Genomic DNA, 19802 nt, shown 5'->3' on the forward strand with positions numbered 1-19802 from the left:
ATCGGAGTAGATAGCCAGAGCGAATTTACCAGCTACATCTGCAGTTGTTGCAGTGACATCATGAAAATTCTATTGAAATGGTGACTGCACAGTGGAGTCTTTTGTTTAGACATGTACTAAATGACTACCCTGCATAAATCTGCAGGTAGCTAATCAACCAGGTTCAAGGTTAGCTAGCTAGCTAACATTAGGCTATAATTAGCAGTGTAAATGGCTCTGACATACAAATAATAATACTAAAGTACACAGATCATACACATAATGTTAGCTAGTGAGCAAGCCAGCTAACGTTAGCCAGCTAGCTAACAGTACACTAACTTGAAATTAAAATTACTTTCTGACAAAATTAGAAACGTGTAATATCTGAAAATGTTGCTAGCTAGACTATCTTACCCGTAAACATGGATGAAGGCTTCTCCCTCTCTGTCACGGATGCCATGGTTGCCCTTAGCTTGAAGATGTAATCCGGACACAGGTGTTTTATACCAAAGCCTGCATATTTGCAATCAAACGCCAGAATTTTCTCCATCTCCTTAGCTATCAGACTCTAATTCCACTGATTTCAAAACTCGGTCCTCCAGAAGTGGAGAGCAACACGTTTGCAGTTCTACTACATCACATCTTTCAAAAAAGCCACATTAGAAAGGATTACCTACACATTCTGACCAGCTCATGTTATAGACAGAAGCGTGCTACACGGCAGACCAATCCAAACTCATCTCTCGGCATATCCAGCCCATCCATTATCTCAGCCAATCCTGGGTAGTGGGAAAGTTCCTATCTTTGTCCGTGGCTAAACCAACTAGGCTTGTAATTTAACAATTGTATTTGTATTTACAGATGGCATACAACTTTGTTATTAAGGCACATGAAAGTTCACATGTTCCACAAGGCATTTCTGCCAAAAAACGCTTTTTGATTTAGAAAAAAAAGTTTACGTTCAAATGACTCTCCAGTGAAGTAGTGAAACGCGACATGCGCCTAGTTTCCTGAAACAAGTCACAAATGTGCAGTTTTGTCACACAACAGAATGCTACAGACAAGGGAGCGTGCACTTGACATGCTAACTGCAGGAATGTTCGCCAGAGCTGTTGCAAGAGAATTGAACTTCTCTACCATAATCCACATCCAGCTTCTTCACCTGCGGGATTGTTTGAGCATTTCTGTCTGTAATAAAGCCCTTTTGTGGGGAAAAACTAATTCTGATTGGCTGGGCCTGGCTCCACAGTGGGTTGGACCATGCCCTCCCCAGGCCCACCCATGGCTGCACCACTGCCCAGTCATGTTAAATCCATAGATTAGGGCCATATTTATTTTTTTTAAATTGACTGATTTCCTTATTTGAACTGTAATGTTGAAATTGTTGCATGTTACGTTTATATTTTTGTTCAGTATATATATATATACAGTAAATATACATATTTACCATATAATATAAGATAACAAATTTCTTAAAAAATATTTCAAAGTTTGAAGTATTCTTTCAGTGACTGTATGTGACGCCACACCAAGTGTACAGCGTGAAAAAGCAACAGTACAGTACCTCAATCCTGGAGAGTTATTTCTACGAATCTGTTTCTTTTTCATCCTTAAGAAAAACCTCCCGAGGTGTCATTTGCGTAGGCCGGGCAGCAGCGAGCCCCGTCACCTGACGATCCAATCGCGTCATTAGCCCCCGGGCCAAACCATTGACACCGCACCCCTTCCGGGGGCTGACATTCATGTAATCTGCTTGTGCTGCTATCGGCGCTCTCACATCAAATTGTCTCTTCTCTCCACGCAGTGATGCCTATTAGCGCCTTGGCAGAGGGAGTTGATAATCCATGCCAGGGTATATGATATCAGAGGTGGTACGTCAGAGATGGCGCGCGATGCCATCTGGGTTTCCCAGATTGCCCATCTGTGGGCAATGAGGTGGGCGAGAGCCCATTACGACATGCTTTGGAAGTGTATGGTGGTAACTAATAACGGGCCCCGACACCAGGGCCGGATGTCCCCGTATGTCCCAACTCCACAGATGTGAGACACCGATGCGGTCCAATAATAGACTGGGGTGCTAATGATGATAGAGCTCCGTGGCCTAGTTATTGCCATTGGAGGTGTGGTGCTATATTTACCTGGAGCTGCCATTCTTTTGGGTGGGGAAGTTTATTAATGAAGTGGTATACTGTACCTTGAAAAACACACTCGCCACATGCATGCACACACCCAGCTTGCGAAACACACTCGTAGATAAAGACTGATACAGACTCAGCGAAGTAACGCACCCCTTTTAAGTTTTGAGGGCGATAATATATCGCAGAGAGAAATCAGTGGCGGCTGCATTTGCCCGAGGACCACCGCTCAGTTTATGAACACCGACTTGGCAAAACTAGAAATTTGTGGAGGGGTTGGAAAATGAGTTTTAATGACTCCAACCTAAGTGTATGTAAACTTCAACTGTATATTGTAAGCTCAACACATTTGGGAAATTATATTATTTCAAACTAATACAATTGCTCAGAGAAAGAGATTTTGTTTAACAAGTAATGAAAATTAAAAATCTTTAAAAGGTAGGGGTCAAAATTATTGACACCCCTGTTTTCAATACCTCACATTCAGAGGATAACGGCACTGAACCTTTTTCTAAAAAAAAGTTGCCCTCTTCAATTCAAAACAGGTTTTCAATGGGTTTCAATTCTGGAGACAGATGGCCATTGCAAAATGTTGATTTTGTGGCCAATTAACCATTTCTTTGTGGATTTTCATGTATGCTTGGGGTTATTATCTTGCTGGAAGATCCATTTGTGAACAGGTTTTTGGCCAAAATATCCTAGTACTGGGTAAAGTGTATGACGTCGTTAACCTTATCAAGGGCGCCAGGACCAGTGGAAGCAAAATAGCCACTTAAGATCAACCATCATATTTTACAGTAGGTATGGGGTTCTTTTCTGCTCATGCATTCTCATTTTGATGCCAAACCAACCACTGGTGTGCATGACCAAAGAGTTCTATTTACATGTCAACCAACAAAGGGCTGCCCTTTTACGGGCTCCTAAACAACAGTGCTATTTTGAGTCCGACACGAACTGCTTTGTCGAGACAGGGTCCAAATCCCGTCATCAGCATGAAGAAAAGATGGAGAAAAAGGGGGAAGAGTGCGGGGTGTATTGTAAGAATTTGACGACGAGTTTGTAAACCCCTACTACCCTCTGTATTATTGGCCAACATGCAATCATTGGAAAACAAACGGGAAGATCTACGATTAAGAATATCCAACCAACGGGACATCAAAAACTGTAATATCTTATGTTTCATCGAGACTTGGCTGAACGACGACACGGATAATATAGAACTGGCTGGCTTCTCCGTGTTTCGGCAGGACAGAGTAGCTATGTAAATAACTGTGGTGCGCAATGTCTAATATTAAAGAAGTCTCGAGGTATTGCTCACCTGAGGTAGAATACCTCATGATAAGCTGTAGACCACACTATCTACCAAGAGAGTTCTCATCTATATTATTCGTAGCCATCTATTTACCACCACAAACCGATGCTGGCACTAAGACCACACTCAACGAGCTGTATAAGGCCATAAGCAAACAAGACAATGCTTATCCAGAAGCAACGCACCTAGTGGCCGGGGACTTTAATACAGGAAAACTTAAATTAATTGTACCTAATTTCTACCAGCATGTCACAAGTGCAACCAGAGGGGAAAAAAACTCTAGGCCACCTTTATTCCACACACAAAGACGCATACAAAGATCTCCCTCACCCTCCATTTGGCAAATCTGACCTCTGATAAAACATCCCGCTATGCCCTCAGATGAACCATCAAACAGGCAAAGATTGAATCCTACTACACCGGCTGTGACGCTCGTCGGATGTGGCAGGGCTTGAAAACTATTACGGACTACAAAGTGATGTGAGCCCACCAGACGAGCAAAATGGCTTTTATGCTCGCTTCGAGGCAAGCAACACTGAAGCATGCATGAGAGCACCAGCTGTACCGGACGACTGTGTGATCACGCTCTCTGTAGCCGATGTGAACAAGACCTTTAAACAGGTCAACATTCACAAAGCCGCGGGGCCAGATGGATTACCAGGACGTGTACTCAAAGCATGCAAGAATTTTCAACCTCTCCCTGGCCGAGTCTGTAATACCTACATGTTTCAAACAGACCACCAAAGTCCCTGTGGCCAAGAAAGTGAAGGTAACCTGCCTGAATGATTACCACACTGTTGCACTCACGTTGGTAGCCATGAAGTGCTTTGAAAGGCTGGTCATGGCTTACATAAACACCATCATGCCAGAAACCCTAGACCCACTCCAATTTCCAAACCACCCCAACAGATACACAGATGACGCAATCTCAATCTCACTCAACACTGCCCTTTCCCACCTGGACAAAAGGAACACTTATGTGAAAATGCTGTTCATTGACTACAGCTCAGTGTTCAACACCATAGTGCCCACAAAGCTCATCACTAAGCTAAGTACCCTGGGACTAAACACCTCCCTCTGCAACTGGATCCTGGATTTCCTGACGTGCCACCCCCAGGTGGTAAGGGTAGGCAACAATACATCTGCAACACTGATCCTTAACACTGGGGCCCCTCAGGTGTGCGTGTTTAGTTCCTTCCTGTACTCCCTGTTCACCCACGACTGCATGGTCAAGCACAACTCCAACACCATCATTAAGTTTGATGACGATACAACAGTGGTAGGCCTGATCACCGACAACGATGAGACAGCCTATATGGAGGTCAGAGACCTGGCAGTGTGGTGCCAGGACAACAACCTCTCTCTCTCTCAATGTGAGCAAGACAAAGGAGCTGATCGTGGACTATAGGAAAAGGAGGGCCGAACAGTTCCCCATTAACATCGACGTGATTTAAGTGGAGCGGGTCAAGAGATTCAAGTTCCTTGGTGTCCACATCACCAACAAACTATCATGGTACAAACACACCAAGACAAGACAACACCTTTTCCCCCTAGGGAGACTGAAAAGATTTGGCATGGGTCCCCAGATCCTCAAAACGTTCTACAGCCGCACCATCGAGAGCATCCTGACCGGTTGCATCACCGCCTGGTATAGCAACTGCTCAGCATCTGACCGTAAGGCGCTACAGAGTGTAGTGTGTACGGACCAGTACATCACTGGGGCCAAGCTTCCTGACATCCAAGACTTATATACTAGGCGGTGTCAGAGGAAGGCCCAAAAAATTATCAAAGACTCCAGTCACCCAAGTCATAGAGTGTTCCCTCTACTACCGCATGGCAAGCGGTACTGGAGCGCCAAGTCTAGGACCAAAAGGCTCCTTAACAGCTTCTACCCCCAAGCCATAAGACTGCTGAACAACTAATTAAACGGCCACCAGGAATATTTACATAATTTTTTTTATTTAACCTTTATTTAACCTTTATTTCCTCTCTACATTCTCCTCTTCTGTCTCTGCTGCTAAAGCCAATTTCTACCACTCTAAATTCCAAGCATCTGCCTCTAACCCTAGGAAGCTCTTTGCCACCTTCTCCTCCCTCCTGAATCCTCCTCCCCCTCCTCCCCCCTCCTCCCTCTCTGCTGATGACTTCGTCAACCATTTTGAAAAGAAGGTCGATGACATCCGATCCTCGTTTGCTAAGTCAAACGACACCGCTGGTTCTGCTCACACTGCCCTACCCTGTGCTTTGACCTCTTTCTCCCCTCTCTCTCCAGATGAAATCTCGCGTCTTGTGACGGCCGGCCGCCCAACAACCTGCCCGCTTGACCCTATCCCCTCCTCTCTTCTCCAGACCATTTCCGGAGACCTTCTCCCTTACCTCATCTCGCTCATCAACTCATCCTTGACCGCTGGCTACGTCCCTTCCGTCTTCAAGAGAGCGAGAGTTGCACCCCTTCTGAAAAAAACACTGGTGTCCCCCAGGGCTCTGTTCTAGGCCCTCTCCTATTCTCGCTATACACCAAGTCACTTGGCTCTGTCATATCCTCACATGGTCTCTCCTATCATTGCTATGCAGACGACACACAATTAATCTTCTCCTTTCCCCCCTCTGATAACCAGGTGGTGAATCGCATCTCTGCATGTCTGGCAGACATATCAGTGTGGATGACGGATCACCACCTCAAGCTGAACCTCGGCAAGATGGAGCTGCTCTTCCTCCCGGGGAAGGACTGCCCGTTCCATGATCTCGCCATCACGGTTGACAACTCCATTGTGTCCTCCTCCCAGAGTGCTAAGAACCTTGGCGTGATCCTGGACAACACCCTGTCGTTCTCAACTAACATCAAGGCGGTGACCCGTTCCTGTAGGTTCATGCTCTACAACATTCGCAGAGTACGACCCTGCCTCACGCAGGAAGCGGCGCAGGTCCTAATCCAGGCACTTGTCATCTCCCGTCTGGATTACTGCAACTCGCTGTTGGCTGGGCTCCCTGCCTGTGCCATTAAACCCCTACAACTCATCCAGAACGCCGGAGCCCGTCTGGTGTTCAACTTTCCCAAGTTCTCTCACGTCACCCCGCTCCTCCGCTCTCTCCACTGGCTTCCAGTTGAAGCTCGCATCCGCTACAAGACCATGGTGCTTGCCTACGGAGCTGTGAGGGGAACGGCACCTCCGTACCTTCAGGCTCTGATCAGGCCCTACACCCAAACAAGGGCACTGCGTTCATCCACCTCTGGCCTGCTCGCCTCCCTACCTCTGAGGAAGTACAGTTCCCGCTCAGCCCAGTCAAAACTGTTCGCTGCTCTGGCACCCCAATGGTGGAACAAACTCCCTCACGACGCCAGGTCAGCGGAGTCAATCACCACCTTCCGGAGACACCTGAAACCCCACCTCTTTAAGGAATACCTAGGATAGGATAAAGTAATCCTTCTAACCCCCCCCCCCCTTAAAGAGTTAGATGCACTATTGTAAAGTGGTTGTTCCACTGGATATCATAAGGTGAATGCACCAATTTGTAAGTCGCTCTGGATAAGAGCGTCTGCTAAATGACTTAAATGTAAATGTAAATTTAACCAGGTAGGCTAGTTGAGAACAAGTTCTCATTTGCAACTGCGACCTGGCCAAGATAAAGCATAGCAATTCGACACATACAACAACACAGAGTTACACATGGAATAAACAAAACATACAGTCAATAATACAATACAAGATATACCTGCCGGAGCACGTGCTACGAGTGGGTGCTGCTATGGTGAACAGTGAGCTGAGATAAGGCTAGGCTTTACCTAGCAGAGACTAGTAAAGGATTTACCATTGACCACATTGACCCCCCTTGTTTTTACACTGCTGCTACTCGCTGTTTATTATCTATGCACAGTCACTTTACAAATTACCTCGACTGTCACGAATCCCTCCGGAACTTTCATTACGCACACCTGTCCCCTATTCCCACTGATTGTATTTGTATATACTGTATCGATAATTGTAACTATGTCCATTGGGGGGTGTGAGTACCTGTGCTGTGTGTTTTGGCTTTCGTGCCATTGTGGATTGCGCAGATGATTACGGGTCTCGTCCCGTGTGTTAATCATTGTGCACTTGTGTTATTTATTCGAGGTACTCCTCGCTCTTTTGTTTGGGTTTCAACCCTGTGTTTTTGTACAGTGTTTGTTTGGTCTTCGTCCCCGTGCCTTAACACGGGTACATAAAAAAATACTATTACGCAATCCTGCGTCTGTCTCCCGAATCATTTATACCAGCGTGACATCGACTCGGTACCAGTACCTCCTGTATATAGCCTCGTTATTGTTATGTACATGTATTGTGTTACTTTTTGATTGATTTGTATTTTTTTAACTTTAGGTTTATTTAGTAAATATTTTATTAACTATTTCTTGAACTGCATTGTTGGTTATGGGCTTGTAAAGTAAGCATTTCACTAAGGTCTACACCTATTTGGTGCATGTGCATGTGATTTGATTTGATTTGAAATGGCATTGGCACTTGGATTGGAACCGGTACTTTGGTCAGATGACATGAAAATAGAGCTCTTTGGAAATGCCCAGACGAAGGATATCAAGGATCTGGAAGGATTCTGTATGGAGGACTGGTCTAAGATCCCTCCCAATGTGTTCTCCAGTTCATAAAATATTTTTGAAAAAGGGTCAGTGTCGTTTATCCTCGTAAGCTGAGGTATTGAAAGGCAATGAAACAAGGCTGTCAATTTTTACCCCTAAATGAAAAAAAAAGTTAACAACAAAATATCTTTCTCTGAACAATTGTATTAGTATAAAATAATATAATTTCATAGAGCATACAATATATATAATGATTTATTGTACACAGTCATTTTTGCTCATCTTTATCAAGGCTGTCAATCATTTCAGACCCCATTGTATATATAGCTAGGGATCTTATTCTGAACAACAAAGACAATCAAGGAAAATAAGATATTGGTGATATGAGGCCTCAGTGTCAATTTCAATAAATGTATGAATGAACAGAGGATTGTGCCAGTAAAGCAGGCTTAGTTCTTGATAAATCAGAATCTAAAAGAAATTCCCTGATGACTCACTGTAGGTTGGAACAGAGATTGTTGAGTGTCGCTTCAGGACAGACAGACTGTAGTACGTACAGACAGACAGACAAAGCAGACAGACGCCCAGACGTACCATTGTTCTCATGGGATAGGCCGACAGACAGAAAGATATAGACAGACAGAGGTAGACAGTACGAAGACAGTACATAGATAGACGTCCAGACTGACCGTTGTTCTCATGGGACAGGCGCAGGGCCTGCAGGGAGGTGTCCGGGCTGACCTCCAGCTGGCACACCATTACCTTGGCACGGCTTAAGGCTGGCAGTGCCCGCCGCAGATCCTCACCACCCAGTAGCAGGTTGGCACCAGCCACGATCACAATGGCGTTCTCCCCTGCGGACGTGACACAACCGAAAGTGAGCAAATGGAAAGATGATGACGGGGCAGGAGAGTCACTGACCCTTCGCTTACGACAGCATAGGTGTACACACACACACACACACACACACACACACACACACACACACACACACACACACACACACACACACACACACACACACACACACACACACACACACACACACACACACACACACACACACACACACACACACACACAGCCTTTTGCTTGCTACTTCATTGTTGCAGATATGATGGAATTAGATTGGGTGTTCCAAACATGTTTTGTTCACCTCACCTTGCTTTGCTTTTCTGTTGGGCTAAGAAGAGATTCTGCCCCATTGTTAGACTGAGCCTTGGACTGGCCCTTCGACATGCTCCAATCTCCTCTGACTGTGTTTTAGTACTCCAACACTACGCACCCGGAATGACTAGCTGTGTTTTTTTTTTATGGGTATTGTTGATTTTTTTTTTGCTGAATCGCAGGGGTCTGAGATGCTTGAACCACTTTTGCTCAGTCGATTCAGGAAATGAACTGCCAGTCAACAATTGTACGTCCTGTCAAATCGTCTTTAGAAAGTGAATCCAAAATATAAAAATAATTTCCTGCATTGAGGTACAAGGAAAATGACCATGGACTGTTGTTGTCAACGAGAATCTCAATCTATTGTACCAGTTTATATCACACTGGTTAGTAGGGTTGGGCTTTGTCCTATTGTGATGTACACATTCTTTTTTCATGATTGGCCATGATTGGGCAGGGGTGCAGCCATGGGTGGGCCTGGGAGGGCATAGGTCCACACACTAGTCAGCCTGGCCCTCCCACTGAGGAGCCAGGACCAGCCAATCAGAATTAATTTCCCCCCACAAATGGCCTTTATTTCAGACAGAAATACTCCTCAGCAACCAGGGGTTCTATCCAAATCTAAATAAAAATTATACAAACCTAAAAAGTAACTTCCATTGCCATTGCCAACTATGTAAAAATAGCCAACAAAGAAAAACATTGCAGCCTGCAGGTAGAAAATATCCGGATAAAAAAATATATCCTATAAATCACATTAGCTACGCATGGCCTGTCTGCAACGAACTTGAAAGAAGCTTGCACTAACAAACTTGCAACATTGTATAAAATATTCTGGGCTCGGGCAGACACAGCTGTACGCTATTTTGCACAAGGGATAAGCGCTCATCAAGTAGACCTATTTTACAATCAGAGCATGACATTTTTCCCTTTCACACCGTGGTTATCGAAAGGGAGAGAGCTGGAAAGAACTTTCAAAAACATTGAGGAACTTTTGTCATTCTCAATGGATGGAAAAACAGACTTTGTTTGTTTTACTTTGAGATGACGAAAACAATACTTTGAGAAGCCCCACAGCTCATTAGTGAAGACGCAGTTAAGCCAATCAGAAATACTATCAGATCCCCAAACGGTCACATTTTCAGTATATACCTACATTTGCGCACAGGCCAGGTAGCATATAAGCCTACTTCTATGCGGCATCAGGTGCATGTCCTTACTCAACACTGACAGTAGTGCTCTAAACAAAAGACAATGACTAAACGGACAAAACTCGTAAACAAAACTTGTTTCTCACAAGTGTAGCAAAGGTCGTGGGCTCTGCAAACAACATGTCCACTCTGACAATGAGAACGGTAAAAGACCGGAATAATAATATATTGAATGCATGAACAGAAATTACCATTACCAAACAAACATTGTAGATTAGAAATGATATGAATTAACGGTAAAAATGTAGGCTACTACTGGTGATATGTGATGGGGAATTGAGAGACACCAACAATCAAGGCAAAGAATTCACACAATGAAGTTATGAAACAATGGATGTGCACACATTGGTGAGAGAGAGCATTCTGGAGAGACGTGCATTGTACATTTTAACCACACTCCCCTTCTTCTTGGACTGTGCCATCCACGCGGCCTCCGCAATGGATTAGTTCACTGAGATGGGCACGAATCAGAGAGGTGTCTCGTGTGCCAACATTTTCTCTTGATATATTTTCTACTGCTCAACAACAACAAAAATCTTGGTTGACCAATAGCCTATCGACCAAACAATCGACCAGTCGACTAATTGGGGTCAGCCCTAATGAGCATAGTCATTATATATATATAATTTTTTTTTACTGGACTGATGGCCTGCAACTAATGGTCAGTCTGATGGGAGGGAGCGAGCCTCTCACCTGACTCACCGTCCCTCTGCTCTCCCTCCACTGAGAAAAGGACACACAGTCTACCAGCTGATGGCTAAACTCGAGTCGCACTGCATTATCTCTGCCTCATGCACCAATTCATGTTGTGACTTCTATGAAAAGAGAAGGCGAAATATTCCTCGATATTAAAAAAGTCAAGCCGCTAATAATAACAATCCCCGATGCAAGTTTATCGGAACACTTTGCTATAGTCATTCATTACAGCTGCAGTGCTGGTTGTAGCGTGAGTGGAAGTTAGGTGGACACGTATTTTGGGTGAACGCTTAGTGTTGAACAAAGTGTTGACAGTGCTAAAGAACAAGTTCCTGAAACAACTTACTCATAAAAACAGAAGCTATTTGCAGTATTCTCTCTAGTTGTGGTTTTAAAGTTTTGAAATCTCTTAGTATCAACTTTGGTGTGCGTTCGAGGCTTCTTGTTACAGTCTATGGCTCGAGGAAACCGTGCAGAGATGGTGAACTGAGATATCTGATTGGCCAGCGGTAGGCCTATAGGTGCACTTGATTTGCTCCCTGGGCTTGCCGGGTAGGCGGAGTTCTACCTTCAGACACATGAAATGGTTCAAAATGATGAATCAAGTTTACCTACCGCCAACAGCATGAAACAAATCAAAAAAGTAGGAACGCTAGGCTTTATCGTTGGGTTTTTTACAGAAATGTTTGGTGATGGACTAGGAATGCCTTGGAGATCGACCGGTTGGTGACCACTTGCTTAGTCTATAGACTTTCACTCTTATTTTAAAAAGCCACAACTTTCGGACAACACCTTCGTAGGCTAGAATATTTGGGATATAAGCTACTGTTCATCATTTTAGCTTGTCTTAAAGCTTTTATGAAAGGCCAGTAGGAGGAATGAGGATAGGTTATTGGCCATTTGGTTTTCAACCTCGCTCGGAGGGATTTTCCCGGCCAGCATGGATATTTTTCTTTCTAAATAAGCTTAAACTTAAACAAACTTGTCATTCGACTTTTCTAAAGGCTATTGATATTGGTTGTTCTCTCTCATTATTAGTCCCCTGGCTATTTAAATACCTTTTTTGAGATGGAACTCCGTTACAGCCATTGTGTCATCGGGAGAAAGCCATGCATGCAACGATGAAGCATAGCCTTCAGCCATATACATAAACCATATAGAATGCAGAGAGAAGGGAATATAGACCGTTTTTTTTTTAAACAGCTAAACACAAGATAGTTGTCCATTAGGAGTGTCCATTATATATATATAAAAAATAATGAATATGTTTAGGCTATAGCCTAATGCATCTGACAGAGAGAGTCAGAAAGAAACAATAAATTCTGACTGGACATTTTGCTCTGCTTTGGTGGAATTCTCTGCATTGTGTGGCCTACATTCCTCTTTTGCGTTCTGTATCACGTATTTATTGAAATAGGTTATCGTAAATAGGAATAGGCAAATGTGCACTGCAAGACTCCAATCTTTACTACGGGGCTCCAGTCAAGTTCAAATAGGCTAAACCATCGTGATTCTGGATTAGCTAGCCCATCCCCAGTTCTAAGCATACTAACAATTTTTAGCTGAACATCATAGCAGGCCTGGAAGCAGTTACTAATCAAAAGAGGACCATCGTGCTCTACTGAGTTTGGTTGGTGCGTATAACCAGTGACTCCAGATAAGCAACAAATGTGATGGGTCTGCACTAATGTCGTATAAAGCCTACTTAATTTTTATTTTTCACTGCATCAGGGAGGCATAAATATTTGTATGAAAAGAACAAGTTTCAACAACTGAGACATAAACTGAAGAAGTTTAACAGACATGTGACTAACAGAAATGGAATAATGTGTCCCTGAACAAAGGGGGGGTCAAAATTAACAGTCAAAAGTAACAGTCAGTATCTGGTGTGGCCACCAGCTGCATTAAGTACTGCAGTACTCCTCCTCATGGACTGCACCAGATTTGCCAGTTCTTGCTGTGAGATGTTACTGTACTCTTCCACCAAGGCACCTGCAAGTTCCCGGACATTTATCGGGGGAATGGCCCTAGCCCTCACCCTCCGATCCAACAGGTCTCAGACATGCTCAATGGGATTGAGATCCGGGCGCTTCGCTGGCCATGGCAGAACACTGACATTCCTGTCGCACAGAAAGAGCAGTATGGCTGGTGGCATTGTCATGTTGGAGGGTCATGTCAGGATGAGCCTGCAGGAAAGGTACCACATGAGGCAGGAGGATGTCTTCCCTGTAACGCACAGCATTGAGATTGCCTGCAATGACAACAAGCTCAATCCAATGATGCTGTGACACACTGCCCCAGACCATGACGGAACCTCCACCTCCAAATCGATCCCGCTCCAGAGTACAGGCCTCGGTGTGACGCTCATTCCTTCAACGATAAACGCAAATCCGACCATCACCCCTGGTGAGACAAAACCGTGACTCGTCGGTGAAGAGCACTTTTTCCCAGTCCTGTCTGGTCCAGAGATGGTGGGTTTGTGCTCACCCGTTGTTGCCGGTGATGTCTGGTGAGGACTTGCCTTACAAAAGGCCTATAAGCCCTCAGTCCAGCCTCTCTCAGCCTATTGCAGACAGTCTGAGCACTGATGGAGCGATTGTGCGTTCCTGGTGTAACTCGGGTTGTTATTGCCATCCTGTACCTGTCCCGCAGGTGTGATGTTTGGATGTACCAATCCTGTGCAGGTGTTGTTACATGTGGTCTGCCACTGCGAGGACGATCAGCTGTCCGTCCTGTCTCCCTGTAGTGCTGTCTTAGGCGTCTCACAGTACAGACATTGCAATTTATTGCCCTGGCCACATCTGCAGTCCTCATGCCTCCTTGCAGCATGCCTAAGGCATGTTCACGCAGATGAGCAGGGACCCTGGGCATCTTTCTTTTGGTGTTTTTCTGAGTCAGTAGAAAGGCCTCTTTAGTGTCCTAAGTTTTCATAACTGTGACCTTAAGCTGTTAGTGTCTTAACGACCGTTCCACAGGTGCATGTTCATTCATTGTTTATGGTTCATTGAACAAGTATGGGAAACAGTGTTTAAACCCTTTACAATGAAGATCTGTGAAGTTATATGGATTTTTACGGAATTATCTTTGAAAGACAGGGTCCTGAAAAAGGGACTCCTTTTTTTGCTGAGTTTAGAACATGAAAAACAGTTCAGTACTGGAATTTGTGTTACTTTCGGTACTTCTGTGAAATATGTCTCACGTCATATACCGATTGAGAGGATCTAGTCTGTATAGTAATTTGTCTGAATCTTTTCAAGGAGGCAATAGTAAGCTACCCAGGCTACATGCGCTTACAGCTGACATAGGGCGAGCCACTTTTGAGAAGCAAGCGATGAGAGAAAATTATGACATTTGACTTCTTCAAACAAAAACATAAAACCTCCACGCCAGCAACTTGTTGACAAAACTGTCTCCAGAAGCAAACATTGGGAATACTTTGATTACAAAGCAGATGACGAGGGCCAGTCAACAGGAACAACTAAGCAAAAGGTTTTACAAAGCAGTGCAAGGGAGGTTTAGCTCCAAAACTACAAACTATTTTACACATGACATTTGCATTGTAACATTCTTCTAGCAACTTAATCTTGGTTACCCAGAAGTAAAATTATGTTGCAAAAAAATTGTAATTGCCTGTTTTACTTCTGGGGGGGATGTTGTTAACGATTGGGATTACCTTTGTGCGAAGGAAGCGAAGTCTCCTCCTTCTCTCTTCCGCAATTTCACACGTGTTTATAATGGCCAAAAATGTAATTTTTGTTTTGATACACTTTTACAATATAGCCAATTTTGAGTTTGTGGAATGTAGTGGAAACCGTTTATCATCCGCACCCAGGCTTGAAAATCATTGCACCAATTTAAGCACTACCTTCGCCCAATCCTGATTCATCCAAATAATCAATGACGAAAACCCCAAACCAGGAACTACTGCTACTCGTAATCACTTAATTCTACGTGAGCCTTGACAGATTCTCACTGTTTCATCTGTCCACGAGAGATTACTAGCAACTCAATTCCAATTATTTTTGAATGACATGAAGATATATTTAGCATGCCATTCATGTGAGCATTATAATATGACTACAACCGAAAAGTCATGTGAAATAACGTAGTTATGCCAGCAATATATTTAGACTGCTTCGCGTTTGTCTAGGCTTGCTGGCAGCAGTCAGCCTGCAGCCCTAGATAGAGCATTGCACCCTGGGAGTTGAAATGCACTCTGAGAATCGTAGTATGCGATTGTACTCCATTGTACTTCTATGGGGTGTTAGACTATTGCAATATAGAAACTTCAGAAATTAGCTTCAAAGTGTTTTTTTTATGTCGTTTTGGAACTAAACTATTATTTTAATACATTAAATGATTTAGCTATAATCAATCATAGGTTTAATGAATGTCATTATGGCCATAGATGAGCAAATGAACCCTGATATGTATCAAATTACATTTGAAAACAGTTTAGATGTAATTGTCAAGTTATTTTGTGTGCTCTGTGTCTCAGACATGGTTTTGCCACACAATGTTTATTTATTTATCTTACAATTATGACGGTTACTTTATTTTCATGACGGTCTTCATCCATTACCGTCGGTTATACGGTAATAGTCCTCCCTCACGCAAACCCCTTCTTCCTAAAACACTAACTTCCTGTGTACCTCAGCAGGATTCGCAAGATTTGTACTATTCACACACACACTCGCACTCAAGCGCTTCGCCCGCCCACATATCAGCGATGCATTATATCACCTGATTCTATTTGCAGACACAGATGCAGATAAAGCCCAGGCTAATTTTACACTCTGTGCAGAGGAGGGTTTAGAGGGAAGTAGTAGAGTGGTGCGTACTGATCCTCATCCCATTCAGATGCACTTAGTGTGTAGGTGCACATCTGGCGAATCCTGCTCCTCAGTAAAGCATATGTATGTGTCTGTGTGTGAGTGAGTAACCAAGTAAGTGCACATTGAGCAAGTGAGTGATTGTATGTGTTGGTAATTTGTTGGGGGGATTTTTACATTTTAACAGGGCAGTCTACGGCCCTCGTTTACCTGCATCGTTGACAATGATGGAGGCAGCACCAGTGGCCGAGTCAACCGTCTGCCCCACAAACTCTAGAGAGGGAGAAAAAGAGGAATAAAGAGGAAGCATTTCCAACACATATGATGTATTCCTTCATTTCTAATAGTTTGGCACTTTTGGGACTATTCCATTGGTCCAATTACGCTGAGCAAACTCGATTTTAAACGAAGCACATCTAAAAGAAAAACAAATATTATTACGATCAAGGTCTGGGTGGATGCATGCCATGAAATAGCATATCTGTTGCATTTCAAGCTAGTTTTGAAATAAGCACAGCAACTTTTTTGTACTTTAAGAATGGCCTGCTGTTTTGAAAGTTGTAATTTTTGGTATTCTTACCTGTGGATACACCATTGTCCTTGAAATTCTGGATGTAGTTTTCTCCAAAGAAGTCTTTGCCAACCTGAAATACAAATGCTATGATGAAACTTCGAAAACACGGATCTAAGCAATACATGAGATAGATACTTTTTGAAGATCAGTGAACTCCAACCAGAATCGGGTTGTATTTTCTCGTACCCCGCTGGCATACTGGCAAAGTGCCGTCACATCACACAAACACATGCACACACACATATGCACACACATAGACACTGGTGCGAACACACACAAGGCCATCGCGCCAAGCCTTCAAGATACGACGACCCCACCCGTCCGACGCCTCCTCATGTCCACCTCTCCTCCCTCATCCTCCCCTCGATCCCTCGATCTGCTCTGGGATGTCCACATCGTAAAATCGTTTGGGGGGGGGGCGTTGAAGGGGTCCCCACCTCGCCTTCAGGCTCCCCACTTTTATCCCACGCTTTCAAGGAAGAAGTCAAAGAGGCATCTGTGCCCTAACTGCCTATGAAGTGTAGTATGCAGTGGTAGTAGCACTATAGTGGGAGCCTAGGCCCCCTTTGTCTTTGAAGTGCGGCCTTCCTCCTTGGATGTTTCTCAAAAGCCTGGGCATCTATTTTTGGGCGCTCCCGCGTTGTACAGCTTATCGACTGGACCCTTTGTTCTTGACAGAGGTGGGGCTTCAGCTACTTTGCTGACCTTTTTTCTATGCTGTGCCTAGCTGATTGGAGACCCGGGGTTGGATGTATGGGAATAATTGGCGTTTGAAGGAGTGTGGTGTGTGTTATGCATGTGTAATGGTACGGATCAAGGGGGCATGAGGGCCGGAGCGTTGACAGGGGTGGTTAGAGGAGTTCAGTGTGAAAGAGTGTGTTCTGGAGAAAAAGAGTAGAGTACAGTAGAGGGACAGTGAGAGAGAGAGAGAGGGCTTGCTGGCCATTTACTGCCACTGTGTCATACCTTGCAGACCATGGCAGTCTTGGCTCCCATTCTAGCGGCCTGAATACACTGGTTTGCCCCTTTGCCTCCGAAACCAATGAAGAACTTGTGACCGTGGATGGTCTCTCCCGCCTTGGGTAGCCTTGGTGCCTGGCTGAGGGAGAAATCGCACAGGTGAAATATCCCTCACAGACTCATAAAACCCTGTAATAAAACTCTAAAGTCACTAACAACTACGACAAAGGTGCAATGATATGTCCAGTTTTGAGACAGCAACAAGTGTACTCTGGTGATATGATCTCTGCTAATAACAGACTATGGGGATTGCAACATCGAGGAATCGCTTACTCACACTCACTCACCCTCATTACTGACGCCACACGTTTACACCCACATGCAGACACACCCCCCTCACACCTGTGCTGCTGCTAAAATGATTATTGATTAGATGTATTACTACAATTAAGCAGTGTTCATTGATTATTGATGGCCATTAACATAGTATCTATCCATTTATCCTGCTACTGGTCACTATTACTCTTGTATACATGTATATCCGCCTACACTGACACTCTTGCACACACACAACACACCACTTATAATGCTGCTTATTATTATTATTATTTATTCTGCTACCAGTCACTTTTCCACACGTACATACATTCCCTTAACTTTTTCCACATTTTGTTACGTTACATCCTTATTCTAAAATTGATTTCTTTTAAATGTATCATCAATGACAAAGCGAAAACAGGTTTTTTGAAATTTTTGCAAATAAAATACCTTATTTACATCAGTATTCAGACCCTTTGCTATGAGACTAGAAATTGAGCTCAGGTGCATCCTGTTTCCATTGATCATCCTTGAGATGTTGCTACAACTTGATTGGAGTCCACCTGTGGTAAATTAAATTGATTGGACATGACTTGGAAAGGCACACACCTGTCTATATAAGGTCCCACCGTTTACAGTGCATGTCAGAGCAAAATCAAAGCCATGAGGTAGAAGGAATTGTCCGTAGAGCTCCGATACAGGACTGTGTCGAGGCACAGATCTGGGGAAGGGCACCAAAAAATATCTGCAGCATCCTTCTTAAATGGAAGAAGTTTGAAACCACCAAGACTCTTCCTAGAGCTAGCCGTCTGGCCAAACTGAGAAATCGAGGGAGAAGTCCTTGGTCAGGGAAGTGACCAAGAACCCGATGTACACTCTGCCAGAGCTCCAGAGTGCTTATGTGGAGATGGGAGAACCTTCCAGAAGGACAACCATTTCTGCAGCACTCAACCAATCAGGGCTCAATCAATTCTCTGGTCTGATGACACCAAGATTGAACTCTTTGGCCTAAATGCCAAGCGTCACTTCTGGAGGAAACCTGGCACCATCCCTACGGTGAAGCATGGTGGTGGGGATGTTTTTCAGCGGCAGGGACTGGGAGATTAGTCAGGATCGAGGCAAAAAATGAACGGAGCAAAGTAAATATTTTTTTGAATAAGGCTGTAACGTAACAAAACGTGGAAAAAGATCTGAATACTTTCAGAACGCACTGTATCTACCTAAACTACTCCAGTATCCATGCACAATGGACATTTGGTACTGACCCTGTATATAGGTTACATTGTCCTGTTTTCTTTCTCTCTTATTTCTTGCTTTTTTAGGTAAACTATTTTGATATTGATTACTGCACTGTTCGGAAGGGCTTGCAAGTTAAGTATTTCACTGTACTTGTGCATGTGACAATTAAAACTTTCAACTGGAATCCTGTTCCCCTGCATATGGGAAAAATAACCATCCAAAGCAAAGGCCTTTTCACCCTGCATTGTTCTTAGCCCCAGGCTAGACTGCTGGCCCTAGGTTAACTTTGCCCTTTGTTCACACAAGCATTTGTTAACCCTGGGCTAAGCTTTAGCCCTGGGCTAAGGATTCACAATTGTATAACAAAGCACTGGGCTAGCGGACAAACACAACATGCGATCAACATTCTACCTCTGACACATGACCAATATTATAAGCGAGCAATAATTTAAGTTAGTTTATTAGTATCCTCATTAGCTACTGCACATGCAGCAGCTACTCTTCCTAGGGTCCACATAAAATGTACAAATGCGTGACGAAGTACAAAACAGTAATATACAAGAACAACATAAGATATTATATTAAAATGAAAAAAAAAAAAAAGTTATATATAGGAAAGACACCAAGAGACAACAAAAATACTATTTACACACTAATCATAGTTTAAAACCGTTAATCATAGATTTACTGATCCAGACTTAAAATGAAGTGGTGCAACACATCTCTGATGAATTATAGATTCACCTAGATTAGCTCTAATCCTAGATGAATTTAAACCATGTTGGTGCAACCCACCCTCAGTG

The 19802-nt window shown here is 43.8% G+C and overlaps 1 protein-coding gene across 2 annotated transcripts in view; it reads right to left on the bottom strand.

The window, feature by feature from the left end:
* The window catches only part of rbks (ribokinase), an 81632-nt gene that overhangs the window by 21845 nt on the left and 39985 nt on the right, over positions 1–19802 (bottom strand). For both annotated transcript variants that reach the window (XM_055864138.1, XM_055864139.1), the window contains exons 3-6: positions 17449–17581; positions 16489–16552; positions 16119–16181; positions 8692–8856 (exon numbers count right to left, since the gene is read on the bottom strand). In XM_055864138.1, coding sequence (XP_055720113.1) covers positions 8692–8856; positions 16119–16181; positions 16489–16552; positions 17449–17581 — 425 coding nt within the window. The remainder of the gene's footprint in view (positions 1–8691; positions 8857–16118; positions 16182–16488; positions 16553–17448; positions 17582–19802) is intronic.

The sequence above is a fragment of the Salvelinus fontinalis genome, chromosome 16 (genome assembly GCF_029448725.1).
Source record: "Salvelinus fontinalis isolate EN_2023a chromosome 16, ASM2944872v1, whole genome shotgun sequence".
In the NCBI taxonomy this organism is placed as follows: domain Eukaryota; kingdom Metazoa; phylum Chordata; class Actinopteri; order Salmoniformes; family Salmonidae; genus Salvelinus; species Salvelinus fontinalis.